The 13816-nt window shown below is 55.2% G+C and overlaps 1 protein-coding gene across 1 annotated transcript in view; it reads right to left on the reverse strand.

Annotated features, from left to right (window-relative positions):
* PLXNA1 (plexin A1) overlaps window positions 1-13816 on the reverse strand; it is a 53612-nt gene that overhangs the window by 16517 nt on the left and 23279 nt on the right. Inside the window, exons 9-21 of the mRNA XM_045849678.1 lie at window positions 13313-13427; window positions 10493-10693; window positions 8198-8294; window positions 7933-8126; window positions 7652-7803; window positions 7447-7567; window positions 6998-7134; window positions 5601-5768; window positions 4924-5017; window positions 4494-4733; window positions 4243-4386; window positions 3662-3896; window positions 945-1087 (exon numbers count right to left, since the gene is read on the reverse strand). Coding sequence (XP_045705634.1) covers window positions 945-1087; window positions 3662-3896; window positions 4243-4386; window positions 4494-4733; window positions 4924-5017; window positions 5601-5768; window positions 6998-7134; window positions 7447-7567; window positions 7652-7803; window positions 7933-8126; window positions 8198-8294; window positions 10493-10693; window positions 13313-13427 — 2041 coding nt within the window. The remainder of the gene's footprint in view (window positions 1-944; window positions 1088-3661; window positions 3897-4242; window positions 4387-4493; window positions 4734-4923; window positions 5018-5600; window positions 5769-6997; window positions 7135-7446; window positions 7568-7651; window positions 7804-7932; window positions 8127-8197; window positions 8295-10492; window positions 10694-13312; window positions 13428-13816) is intronic.

Consider the following 13816-nt stretch of genomic DNA (forward strand, 5'->3'; position numbering starts at 1 on the left):
TGCCACAACCATCAACACAGAAATCATCCTCCCCACTTCAGGAAAGATGCCTAAAGTCCAGTAGAGGAAGAGGCTTATTTCGGGCCACATGGCATGGAAGTGAGAAAAAGAGTTGGAATGTAGGCATGGCTGACTCCAGGGTCCCCAGCTCTCTCATCTGTACCAAGGCTTGTCAGACGGGAGGTTCCTTACCAGGCTATGCCAGAGGCCACCAGTAACACCTGGATCCCAGCTCAGGCAAAGAAAGACCCAATAAAAGGAAGACATGGAGCTCCCAAGGTGGCAGCAATCCCAGGGAATGCCTGGGCCCAAGCCAGAGTGATAGGAAAGCCCTTTCAGGTTCAGTTTAAGAGGAAACATCCCACCAATGGAACTGCACAGGGTGAGTAGGCCTTCCAACATGCAAGGTGTGCATATGGGATGCCTTTGGCCAGAGAGCATGACAGAGTTAATCTGCAGAGCCCTGGCTACTCCTAACTAGGAACTGGGCTCCCAGCCTACTGTGGTAAACCTTTAGAAAATGTGTTGTGCCAAGAGACTGGGCTCTGCCAACATCTTCAGAGAAAAGCCCTGCTCTCTGAAGACCTCCATGCTGCCTCAGACACATGTTCCCACCCCAAACAGCCACAAGAATTCCAGGCACTTACTGGAATTCTTACACCTTCCAGTATACATGGGCTGGCATTCAGAACCACCCAGGAGATAAGGCAGGTGAGCTATAGGGTGTATGAGATGGACTAGAGGACCCCAAAAAACAAAGGCAGCCCCAAGGAGCCCAACCACTGGGGTGGTTTTCTGGGGTATGGTCTCTCCCAGGCTCCTGCCAGCCCTTCCTCCTTGCTTCCCAGCTCCGCTCCCTGTATTCTCATGCCATCCCTCAGGACCCTTCAACTCCCCCACAACACCTCAGGCAAGTGCTAGGTGTGCCCCAGACAACAGCCCACCTCCATTTCCTTGAGCACTGGGTGGTCCTCAATCCCTGGGAAGAGCACCCGCATGGCGTATGTCCTGTAGTCGAGGAAGGGGATGCCAGCACCGTCTAGGTCGTTGGTCAGCTCATGGATGTCTGTCTGCAGCTCTGCAAAAGCTGCAGCCAGACCGGGTATCAAGCAGGTGCCCCACTGGCCCCCAAGCCTCCCCCCAACTCTGGGCCAGGCTCAAACACTGGCTCTGCTGCTTGCTGGCTGGGTGACCTTAGGAAACTACTACACCTGCCTGTGCCTCAGTTCTCCTAGTCCTAACACAGGGATAAAACCCTTCTGTTTCTCTGAGTTGTCACAGGATTAGCCAAGACAAGAGTAGAGAGGGTTCTGGGACAAGGTCCAGGTTGTAAGGGGCCCCCATACCTCACAGTGGCATTTGGGGGTAGAGTAACTATGGGTGCCAGCTCTTCCACCACCTGAGGGGATTGCCCGCTGCCTGCCCTGGCTCCCCTGGACCCAGTCACCTGGGAAGAGAAGGGGCAAGTCCAATTGAGGGAGATGACGAGTGGCAGAGGTGCCAGGACCCAGAGGCTATGGGCTGTCCCCAAGCTTCCCAGCACTCCACACTGATAACCACCAAATGCACAACTCAGGCCAGCAGGCCCTTTACCCTGCCCACTCCAGGAGGTTTTACCCCTTTCAGAAACAAAGCGGGCAGGGGCAGGCCCTAACAGAAACATTCCAGAAGTGTGAGATATTGATACAGCTGCAGCCCAAGGGATGATCAGGGGCCACAGGAGCACCTGGTGGGCTCCGGGCAACAGCTGACAGGTTTGAGAGCCAGGTCTTCATCTCTTCAGCACAGCTGCCAGGTGTCTGACTATTTCTACCTGGCTGCTCTGGAGTATCTGCCAGCTGCTGCACCTACACGTGTCTACAGATCAAGGCTTTTCGCACACCCACCTCAGTGGACAGCCATCCTTGACCCACTGAAAGGTCCTGCCTATAGAACTCCCCTATGGTCACTGTACACCTGCCCCTGCCCCATCAGGACTGCCTAGTGGGCAGGTAGGTATGTCCAGGAGTGAGGGGGCTCCCAGGACAGGCAGGATACTCAGCAAATGAATACTCCTGTCCCATTGGAGATAACAACCTATTGCCAGGCTCATTAAGGTCACGAGGCCCGCATGCCATGGTTCAAAACCCACCTAGCTACTTAGCCTATTTTCCTTATTCAAAAACAGGAATACTGCTAGCCTCTGCCTTCTAGAATTGTGAGCGTTCACTTATTTCTATCTGCAAAATGCTCAAGGTCACACCTAGCACCTGGTAAGCATCTCATGGCTAGTAATTATCATCAGTGCTGCTCTGTTCACCCCTTGTAACAGCCCCAGACTCCTCAGGTGAGACTCAAAGATGCGCACACAGCCCGGGACCATGAGTGGGCGAAGGGTGCCGCAGGCTGCACTGTTACTGGGGACCCAATCCTGACACACCATCTCACACTCAGCCAGGGAAGCCAGTGATTATGGGCCAAGGCTGCTGTCTGCTGCCTTGAGCACAGAGGCACATGCATGGGAGATGAACCCAATGCTCAAATAGCCACTGTGCAGCCCACAGCCCCAGCACTACCTCCCTGCTGCCAGTACTTAGTCCCATCCACCCAACCAGCAGCAGTGCCCTCAGCACTGCTAGGGATGAGCCAGGGCCTTGGGCATACTGACCTTCCTGTGACACATCAGACAGAGATGGGCAGCCCCTGGGGATGCCCTCTGTTCCAGGTTGCTGACACCCTAGCCCAATTGTCACCCATTTCTGATGTCTGCAACCTCTGCCTGCCAGAACCCAGCCCATTCTCTACACCACCTTAACCTGCTCTTGGGGTCTACCCACTTTCTATCAGGGGCTTCAAGGACACAGGCTTTAGGGGCATGTGACAGATATGACAATAAGAATTGGCCAGAGTTGGGCACAGTGGAGAAGCTGAACTCACCCACTATGGTTATCTTGTCACCACAGGGAGAGAAGAGCCCCGAGACAAGGGACTCAGGCTTACATTGTAGAAGCCAGCATACCCTTCACTTTCCCTGAAAAAGCCAGTCAGAGCTTATTTTTGCCACCCATACCCCAGGGTCATAATGTACACATGCCCCAACTTAAAAGGATGGACTGTAGCCTTGATTCCCTGGGAAAGGGCTCCTCAAGGGCAAATGCCAGTTCAGATCTCAGTCTGCATGTGCTGAGGGATAAAGAAAAGGATCCACTCCTCACCACCACACTTGACCACACACATGAAGCCACCACCACATCAGCACTAGTATGCATGCTGCACTGCCCTGCAGGATCTGCACAGGCCATCTGGATACTCACAGCACCCAGTGAAGTGGGCATCAGTACTGTGCCCATCCTACAGATAAGGAACCAATGCACAAAAGGTTAAGTGTCCATCTAAGGTCCTATGGCCAAGCTGGGGCTCAGATGTAGGCTCTCTAGCTAAGGAGCCTGTGTTGTAAGTAGCACCCCATGGAAGCTGTACCTGCTTCATGGCCCCAGTCCTCAGTCGGCCCTGCCTCCTCTCTGGGATCAAGCTGGGAATAGTGAGGCCATCGAAAATGTTGCAAACTGAGTAAAGTTGGAAGACAGGATAGGCCCTGGCTCAGAGGTAGCAGCACCCTCTATGAGCCCTGTAACCCGGGAATCAGCCCCCCATGTTCCCTGTGCCCACAACCCCAACAGACCTTCCTTGCATTCAAGGGCCACGCGGGACTCCAGGTTGTCCATCTGGAGCTGCAGCCGCTTGAGGGTGCGGTCGGCATCTCGTGACTTGCGCTTATAAGCGATGAGCACGACCACGATGACCAGCAGCAGGAGGCCCCCGCCCCCACCAATGCCCACAATGGCGGGCAGGGTCAGCAGGCTGTCTGAGTACACCTGCAGCATGCCCGGCGAGAACTCGAAGCCACCAGCCCGAACCTGGGGATGGGGATGCAGGCTGCTCAGAAAGTGACATGCCCACTCAGTCTCCTGGCCCCACAATCTCAAGATCCCTACAGCATCTGTCCCTGGCCAGGGCTATTCAGCAGAGATGGGAACACAGGGGGCCCATGGTAGGTACCAGGACCCCCAGTGGGCCCCAGGACTGGGTAAGGGCCAAGTTGGGGCCTGTACTAGAGCTGGGCTCCCTCTGGGCAAGAGGCCAGCCTGGGGCTCAAAGAGTTGGTGTTGCCCTGGGTGGGACTGGGTCAGCAGGTCAAAGGCAGGAGGGACCCAGAAGACCACTGCTGGGGCTGAAGCACAGATGGCCTGGCCATGAACATACCGTGACCTTGTGCTGCCCTGTGAGGTTGGGTGACTCGCATAGCAGCTGTGTCTCTGACACTGTGAGAGTGCAGGGTGTGGAGCCGATGAGCACTGTGTAGTTGAGCCTCAAGTTGCCGGGTGCTGGTGGCAGGAGATTCCGCCCCTGCGGGGGTTGGGGTAAGCCAGTGAGCATCATCAGTCTTGCTTCCTCACCTGCACCCCCACCTAGCCACCCCACACGCACACCCTAGCCCACAGACTGAGGCCCACCTTGAGGATGAGCGGGGAGCTGGGTTTCAGCTCCAGGAGGCCAGTGGGGCTGAGTGGCTCCAGCACAGGGTCGGGAAAATAGAGGAATGAGGAGGTGTTGAGCACAAGCAGGGCACGAACGTCATCCATGATAAAACCCAGCTCTTCAGGTTGCTCCCCCAGCTCCGGTGGGGTGCGGGAGGGATTGTCCACTGATGGGGCCCGGCACACCATGGTGGTATCGTTGTACACAAGGCAGCTCTGGGGACACAGGCAAGGAGACACTGGGCTGGCTGCTCTGCACATGGAGCCAGGCCCCGGCAGAGCCGAGGGACTGCAACTACATATGCACACCAAGGCCAGGGCCAGCTTCCTTCCCTGGAGCTTCCAAGTACAACCACAGCCCTAGGTAGCTCAAGCTGCATGGGGAGGGGGCAGGGCAAGGACTCACGTTCTCCCTTTCGACACCTCCGTACTTGGCCCGGATGCGGGGTTCTCGGATGGTGGCCAGGTTGGTGCCTGTGACTGTTAGAAGTGTCCCTCCACTAGAAGATGAGGGAATGAGTGGTCATGGGGTGAAGCTTTCTGCCCTGGCCCAGCACAAACAGATGGAACAAGATATACTACCAGCTTCACAGAAGACATAAGCAGGTCGCAACCTCTCAGCACTGGAACTCAGATTACAGCAACCACATCTCAGAGTGGACAAGGGTCCAACATCCTGAGAGCTGTGCCTCAGACACCTTATCTTTATTTTCTTTTGTTTTGTTTTGTTTAAGAGCATAGCATCAGAGTTTAGAGGGACTCTTCCTTAACATGGTTTTCCAGGTTGCTGCACACAGAGCACAGGAGTGACCAAAATCTTAACTTTGCTGTTTCTACTCCCACCCAGGGATAGACCCGGTGGGCAGCATAGTCAGGGTGTCACTACCCGCTGCCCAGCTCTGAGTCAGGACTACCATTATAAGGAAACTCTATCAGAAATTCAACTGGTTCCTCTACATATTCAGAAAATTTGGTGGCAGGACCATACAAGGAAGAAGGGAGAAGAGAACCTAGTGTAAGAGCCCCATCCTTGGCAGCATCACATGGATCATTGGGGCTAGGGACAGGCTGAGGCAGCCCTACCTGTTGATGCTCCACTCAGGATCAATCTTCAGGATGGTGGGGTCCTCGGTATAGTTGTATTTCACCTCAGGGTTGGTAAGCTGAGCACGGTTGATGTTGATGATGATGGGGGCACTGCCAGGGCTCTGCCCAGGGGGTGTCAGACACCGGATCTCCCGGGAATTCCTCCTGAAGGGGCCAGGTGGGACAGTGAGAACATGGGTGGTGCAGCTCACCTCCCAGATGGCCTAAGCTTCTAGGCACCAGTGCAAACAGGCATGTGGGCAAGTTACTCCCCAGGCCTCACCTGCCCATTTGTAAAACAAGGCCACACCAGGACCTGCCCCCAGGAGGCTGACAACTGTTATAGCCACTTACCCATCAGCCCCTCCAAAAGGCCAGGTAAATGTCTATCTACCTTGGGCCCAAGCCTGGCCCTCTCTGACTGAAACACCAGGTGAAGGGCAAGGGGCAATCCTGACTGCCCCACTCACTCTTCAGGTGACCCAGCCATGCCCATGCCTGAACTTGTGAGAGCCCCGCCCAGGCAGGCACCACAAGCAGGCCTGCTGGATGGGAAGGGAGCTCAAGAGGCCTCAACACAGCCTTGCAGCAGCCCAGGGATGGGCAGCAAAACAGAGCCTGCAAGACCTTGACCATCCTACCTGCTATGGTGCTCCTCCATTTAGCCTGTAGCTTCTGGTGCCAAGAGAGCTGGAGTGCTACGCTCAGTGCCAATTCTTGCTATGCTCAGTGGTGCACTCGCCTCCCCTGATGTGAAAGTGGGGCTAACCCTAGGCCTGGACCATGAGTAGGCAACATGAGCTGGCCAGAGTAGGGGAACTGGGTCACCCCCACTGGGCAGCCAGCCAGTCACTGCCTACACCTGGGTACCCATCTACTCAGCTCTTTCAGCACAGCTGGGAGGCCCCACAGCCGCCAGGCCCTCAAGCACAGCAAGGCTGCAAACACCAATAATTAGTCTGATAACGGGTAATTACCACAGGAAAATATTTAAAGGGCTGTTCCATTATCATCCCTAATCTAAAATTATCCACTTCAAGCCTCAGGGCTTTTGTTAGCATTTTTTTCTCTCTTAAATTAAAAAAAAAAATACATTCCAAAGGGATTCCCCAAGCTGAGGACAGGGTCAGGACAGGGTGGTTGTGCCTACCCCTTGGGCACAGGCCCTGCCCAACTACCAGGTCTGCCTACCAGCCCTTCCTACTCTGAGGTAACCTGTCTCCATGGTAACTTTCTCACCACTGGTTTCCATAGTGATCACCCTGGCCAGGCTCTCCACGTTCCCCTTGTTTCCCAGGCAACAGGAAGGGACATGCAGCCATCTGAACCAACCACCACCAAGAGAAGGTGGGCCATGCCTACCCCTTCACCCCAACCCCATCCACACCCCTTACCAGGAGAAGGAGCAAGGCCGGCCACCAACAGACACAGCCACATCACTGCCTGCATTTAGGTGGCTGCCCTCGATGCCAATCCACGTCCCCCCTGAAAGAGGCCCCCGGGCAGGGCTCACACGGTAGAAGGTTGGAGTCTATGGGAAGAAGAAACTCGCTGGAGCTCCAGGAAAGGCCTACCCCCTGGCCCAGGGGACTGCTTGCATCCCCAGCCTTACCAGGCCCTGTGCTCATGGGGCTCTCAGACACAGCCCACAGACATGGTCCAAAGTGCCTAGGGGAACCTGGAGTCAGGTTTCTGAGGAGGGGAGGTAGAGACCAGGAGAAGAGGTGTTGCTGCATGAGGAGGCCCAAGGAAGGAGAAGGAACTCACCTACGGAGACAGACCTCACAGCCCCCTGGGGCCTCATGGGAGAAGAGGGTTCTGGGCTGGGTGGATTGGGGCTTACCACAAAGGTGAAGCGTTTGGGTGACAGGGCCCGAAACTGGGGGGAGCAGTCCCGCACGCACACCTCCACCAGGGCATCATGGGCCCGCACTGTGCTGGCGTCTCCAATCTCACAGACGATCCTATGGGGTATCAGGGGATTCAGCAGGCTGCGGGGTCCAGCATGGGTGTCAGTGACTCCCCTACCTACCCTGGGCGGTACTCACTGCTCAGCGCTGATGTACTCGCTCTCCACAGGGCTGCACAACACCTTGCCCACACGCACACCCAGCCGCACATCCTCGAAGCGCAGGCCCAGGTTCTCACCCATGATTGTGAGCCTCGTACCTCCTTGCCGTGGGCCAGTCTCTGGGGACAGCTATGGGGAGACAGATGCTGGGAGGCTGAAGCCAGTCAGGGTCATCCCAGGCTAAGAGGAACTGCACAGGGGAGGTAGCTGGGCAAGTAGAGCTCTCACTGACCTCAGTAGCCTGAGAGGGTCACCTACCTTGAAGATCTTAGGGTCGGCACAACGGCTGCTGCCATGGTGGGCATGCATCCAGGTGACAGGCAAGTCGGCAGGGCAGTGGGGGCGCAGGGAGCAGCGGCGCTCGGCAACACACCAGCCACACTCAAATCGAGGGTCAGCTTTGAGACAGAGGCCACAGCTCTCCCGCAGGGCTGGGCACTTGTAGAGGTGGGCTACAGGGAAAAACATGGTCAGCTCTACCCAGTCACAGCCCCACCCCCAGGGGCCACCCCACCTGGCTCACCCTGGATGTTCTGAGGGTTATCAATGATGAAGTTGCCATTCCATACCACCGACAGGTTCACAGGCAGGTCGCTGATGTCATTGCCCTCATAAGAGTACTGCAGGCAGTATGCAGAGCAGTGAGGCAGAACCCCAGGGGGCAGATCAGGGCTTGTGTGCCCCTACTGGCCACCCCTGGGACTAGATGCTGGGAGAGAGCTTGACAAGGCAAGGCCTGGGGGCTTTGCCTGCCCAGACTGGCATTTCCAATCCAGAGCTGGATATCCAAAAGAAACACCTGCCCATTAAGCAACCTAGGCATCTAAGCCTCTCCTGCCACACCCAACTCCACCTCTGAACCCCCAACCAATGTCTTCCTTCCTAATGGCCATGGCCCCTGCTTTCCAGCCAAGCCTCTGTCCCCAGCAGCACATGAGGCGTATCCTCCTAGTCAGGGGTGTCAAACTCATTTTCACTGGGGGCCACAACAGCCTCACAGTTGCCTTCAAAGGGCCAAATGTAACTTTAGGATGGTATAAATGTAACTAACTACTCCTTAACTGTTAAGTGAGAACTTAGCGCTGTCCCCAGGTAGAAATAAGGTGCCAGGTCAGATAAAACAGGGTGGAGGGCCGAATTCAGCCCACGGGCCTTGTGTTCGCCACTGTGCTCTAGGTTGACCTCTCTACTTTCCCCTGTAGTCAGTCTCACCAGGAAAGCAGGACTTCCCAGCTGGATCCCTTGGATACCTATCAAAGATGCTCTGTGAACCTCCATTTCTACACCTGCCAAACAAGCTCAGTAATCCCTACACTGGGACTGCCTTGAGGTGCAAGCTGTGTGCCTTCATCCCCTGGGCAGAGGTTGGCAAAAATCACTGTCAAGTGAGGCTCAACTGCCACCACTTCCAGGCTTAGAAACATTGCCCCTCCCCAAAAGCCCTGGCCCAGAACTTCCAGCTGTGTCCCACTTTGTGAGGTCCTCCACTCCATCCCATAGCAATTCATCATTACTTTATCTGCAGGAATTTAATTGGATCCTATCACATTCCCTGATACTCCCTTTTCCCTTTAAAAATGGCTACAGAAAAGATAAATGTAAGCCTGGTGAGAGGGGAGAGGCAGAGGGGTTGAGGAATGCAGGGAAAGAGGTGACAGAATGGTGAAGAAATAAAGACACAGAGAGACATACAGATGGCCTTAGATGGAGAGGAAGGAAATGATGGACACAACAGGCCGGGGAGTCACAGAGAGATGCAGGTGAAAGGAATGGCCAACAGAACTCAGTGATACAGCAAAACAGAGAGAAATGAAGGACAGGACAGGCAGAACAGCACAAGGAACTCTAGGGCCAGGCAGCTGGGTAACCTGCCCCTAGGAGCCTGCTATGGCCCCTGGCCCCTGGCCCCCAGTCCCCAGCCGCCCCCCTACAGCCTCCTGCTGGGAAAGCGAGGTCGGCCAAGGGGCCATCTCCACTGGCAGGGGGCCAGGCCTCTGCCTCAGGACCCTTCCCTTGAAATTTTAGGGGTAGGGACCAAACACAGGCCTTAAAAGAGGACACAGAGGCACCACCCACCAACAGGGCCTCACCCACCACAGGAAGCCTCCTGCTCTCCTGACTACATTCTTCCTGAACAGATAAGGGAAACCAAGTCCTGCTAGTGACCATGGAAAAACCTGGGGCCTTTTGAGACCACCATTCCCTCCTGACCACCAGGGAAGGTTTTGACTCTGCAAAGATTACAGTCACTAAATTCACTGGACTTGATAAAAAGCTTTGAAAATGTCATCCTATTAGATTTGAGGCTCCAAAGGCAGCTGCTTTCTTGGCATTTGGACAATAACCCCCTGCTAGTGTACAAATGCACAGGCCACTATAAACAGTTCCTGTGTCTGGCCACAGGATATATAAAAGGAGCTGAGTGCTTGGGCACTATCACCCTGGCCTAAGCCCTCCTAGAAACACTGGGTGATGACAGCATGTGAGTGTTTCTACACACCTTCAATCTGGCCTCCTCACCCACATTTCTAAAAATCCCATGCAAAGCCATCTGCATATCCCACCACACCTAAACTGCCCACTCTCATGTCTGAGATGTGCTCCCTCCAAACATCTGGGTGACTCTTGGAAGTGCCCTAGCTGCACACCTGAAGGGCGTGGAACTCACATGGGGAGCTCAAAGTGCCTCTGAACACCTGACTGTGCCCTGTCCTTTCACTCATGAGCAGAAACTGGATAATAACGCTGTAAGTGTAGTCAGCCTAGTCCAGCAGCAGGAGTCCCCAAAAGGGCCCCTGCCAGCTCCAGATGGCCTTACCGAGGAGTTCTGACACTGCAGGCTAGAGCTGTTGAAGCGCAGGGCAGTGACTCGGGCTGGGCTTCCCGGGATATGAAAGAGACACTCGTATCCACGCTGGCCCGACTGTGGCTGCGGCAGGTTCCGGGCAGTGAGGGTTATAGGCTTCACCACACCCACTGGCACGTAGATCTGGGTGGAGGGCAGGATCTGCGGGCAGTCCTGGGAGTGACAAGGCTTCAGCTGAGCGCAGAGGAGGGGGCCAGTGAGCCTGGTGTAATCCTACTGCAGCCCAGACTGTGCTTCTCCAGAGTAAGCACCACTGTGCCCACTTTACACACCATCAGACTGAGGACCTCAGAAATAGTTCATCCAGAGCCAGGAGGCCTGGCTTCTAAACTTACCAGGCTGTATGGCTACATTCTGTGCCCTGGGCTGGCCCTGTCCCCTCTGGGCCCAGAGTGCCCTCTCTGACTAGTATTCTAGGACTCTACCATTTAACAACCAAGGGGCCCCATCTGGCCCACAGCTGAAAAGCTGTGAGACAGAAGGGCTTCTGGCCCTTGAGACAGAAGCAACCAAGAGTTGGGTGCTGTGGCTGTAAGCTCTGCTGGGGACCTGAACAGCACATAAAAATAGCCAGGCAGAAAAACAGTCAGGGCCCCCAAGGGCCAGCATTTCTGCAACAATAACTGACGCAAGGGCCCAGATCCCTTGCAGCACCCTGACAGCAGCCACAGGAGGAGACAGCCCCAGGGGCATATCAGCAAGCTGAGCTTTAAATAGAGATACTGAAAACAGGACATAATCCCCAAGGCCTGCAATATCTCCCAAACTGGTGCAGGCCCAATCCTGGCTCTGCAGAGGTTTTGGAGCCCTTAAGGGACACTGGGGGAGCAAAGCCAGCAAGGTATGGCCAGGCAGCAAGACCACTTACCCTGGGTCTACAGGGTACCCTGCCACCACCAAGAAGATGATGGTAATATGTATGGGGGTCCAACAGCCCTGCACTCAGGGGCCATCACCTATGCCAGCACTCTCCTAGCCATTTGAAGGGGTGCTCTAGCCCAGCCCCCAGGCCAAGGGATCTTCTTGGGGCTTTCCCAGACCTTGGCTGTCCTTCCTGGGCCCCACAGCAGCCCTGGCTCATCCTGGCCACCAGGACTATTCTCATTGTCACCCCATCTCACACCTCCACTCTTCATGGACACTATCTCAGCTGAACAGGAGGCCAGTGTCACTGTCAGGCTCTGTGACCCCTGTCTAGTCTCTCTGGCTGAGCCTCAGCACTTGGGGACCTCAGGCATTTAGAGGGACCTCTGACACTCCTTTCTGACCCAGTAAGTGACTTGAGATCAGGCTAAGCTGGGAGACAGACAGTGTGGAACAGTGGGCCAGGACTCTTCCACGAGGGAACTCCTTCCAGTGGGGTAGAGAACCAAGATACTGCTGAGTGAGCATGCTCCTGAGTGAGGGGTGTCCCCAGAGGAGCCAAACCTAAACCAGAGATGGGAAGGGGAAGCCTGGGCTGAGAGCTCAAGTTCTCCCAAACAGTGGAATTGGTTAAGTCTGTGGATATGTTATACTCCTTATAAACATAGGCATAAAACCTGGGACTACAGTTTAAGAGGAATATCTGTGGAATAAATCCATTCCCCAATAAACTTCCATGGACACACCATTGTTCCCAGCTCAGCGCTGCATGGGCAAATGCCTCAGGAGGGCTCCGCACTTGCTGCTCACCTTCCCTTGGCCATCAACACCCACAACAGTCCTCCCGAGGTTCCTAGACCCCAGGGTCACTAACTCCACTGAGATCAAATGCACCAGCTTCCTGCTGCCCCAGGGCGCCTGCCCAACCCAAGGAAACATTTGCCCAGCTCCTAATACAAGCCAAACCCCTAGGAAAGTCCAGACTGCCCACCCCCTATGCCCATGGCCTTCACATCAGCTGCTCTCACAGACACTGCTACCCCCAGATGCCCTCGGTCCCTGTCCACTCTCAGCCTGCCCCCCACTACCGTCTTGTCTGATTATGTGCAACAAAGGTCCAGGGGGTGATGGTGAGGGGCAACCAGGGGAGTATCCTCCTGTGAGGAAGGGCCTACTGTATGGTAGGGGCCCTGTGCATGCATTTCCTCTGCACCAAGACTATCCACAGATGTCCAAGCCAGCTACAGTCCCCAAGTGCCCCACAGCCAACAGGATTCACACCCTCTTGCCTGTCCTACAAACAGGCATTGTGTTACTGCAAAGGACCTGGTTTCAAGTCCTAGCTCTGCACCTGCAAGCTGGACATGGCGACCCCTGCCCACTCTCTACATGCCTGGCAAGTTCCAGGTCTGCTCATCATGGTTCTGAGAGACCAGTTTCCAGGAGTAGCAGCCCTACTGCTTGTAAATAAAGTCAGTACCTTACCGAGGCTCCAAATAATTATAATCTAATTACTCTCAGTTACCATGCAGAACCTCAGATAGCTCTAGGAACTGACCAGCTCCCCTGCAGGTCAGTCTGACATGTTTCCTGGTTCACATGACACTGGGTCTACCTAGCCAAACACCTCACACTCCAGGCTCCCATTCCCCTGCATGGACAGTCCCTCTTCACATCATCCCCCAGGGGAGCCCACTAGTCTGAGGCTTCTGTGCCTCCCCTAAAGGTCACAGCCACAAATGTCATTGGCTGGCCTCAGGCCAAGACAGCCATGAAGGATTTCCCCAACCTCACAGACCTCTTGGTTGGCATCCCAGCTATCCACAGGAGCTCTCCCAGGCCCCCCTGCAGGCAGCACCTGGTTCTGCTACATCTCTGAAATACTGCATCACCCCAAGAGGGCCTTACCTCGGACACATTGACGCGGCCCTCCAGGAAGGCACAGTCGGCGGCATTGTGTGTACATACATGGCGGTATTTGCACCAATGGCAGGGGAAGGAGCCATTCACACATGGCAGACAGCTGTAAGGAGGGTGGTGGACAGTGAGGATGGGTATCATGTGCCTCCCCAGTTGCCACACAGAGCCACACCACACCACTTCCCTACTGCTCCTCCAGTGGCTGATCACAGGGCCAACCTAGGGTCTTTGCACTGGCTGATCCTCCACCTGCTCAGAGACCTTCCCTGTCAGCTGGTCTTACCCACTGAACTGCCTGGTGCTCCCCTCCCTCCTTCGTTGCTCTTCCCCAGACCTTTAAACACCTAACAGTCCACCCCAGAGCCAACCCACAGAGACTTCCTGATGATGGCAAAAGTCCACACTGTCCACTGTGGTGACCCCTGGCCACAGTAGGACACACATGATAATTACCACTGGAAATGTATTAGTGCATCTAAAGAACTACATATT

The sequence above is a fragment of the Phyllostomus hastatus genome, unplaced genomic scaffold (assembly GCF_019186645.2).
Source record: "Phyllostomus hastatus isolate PE091 unplaced genomic scaffold, TTU_PhHast_1.1 phas_contig_80, whole genome shotgun sequence".
Lineage (NCBI taxonomy): Eukaryota > Metazoa > Chordata > Mammalia > Chiroptera > Phyllostomidae > Phyllostomus > Phyllostomus hastatus.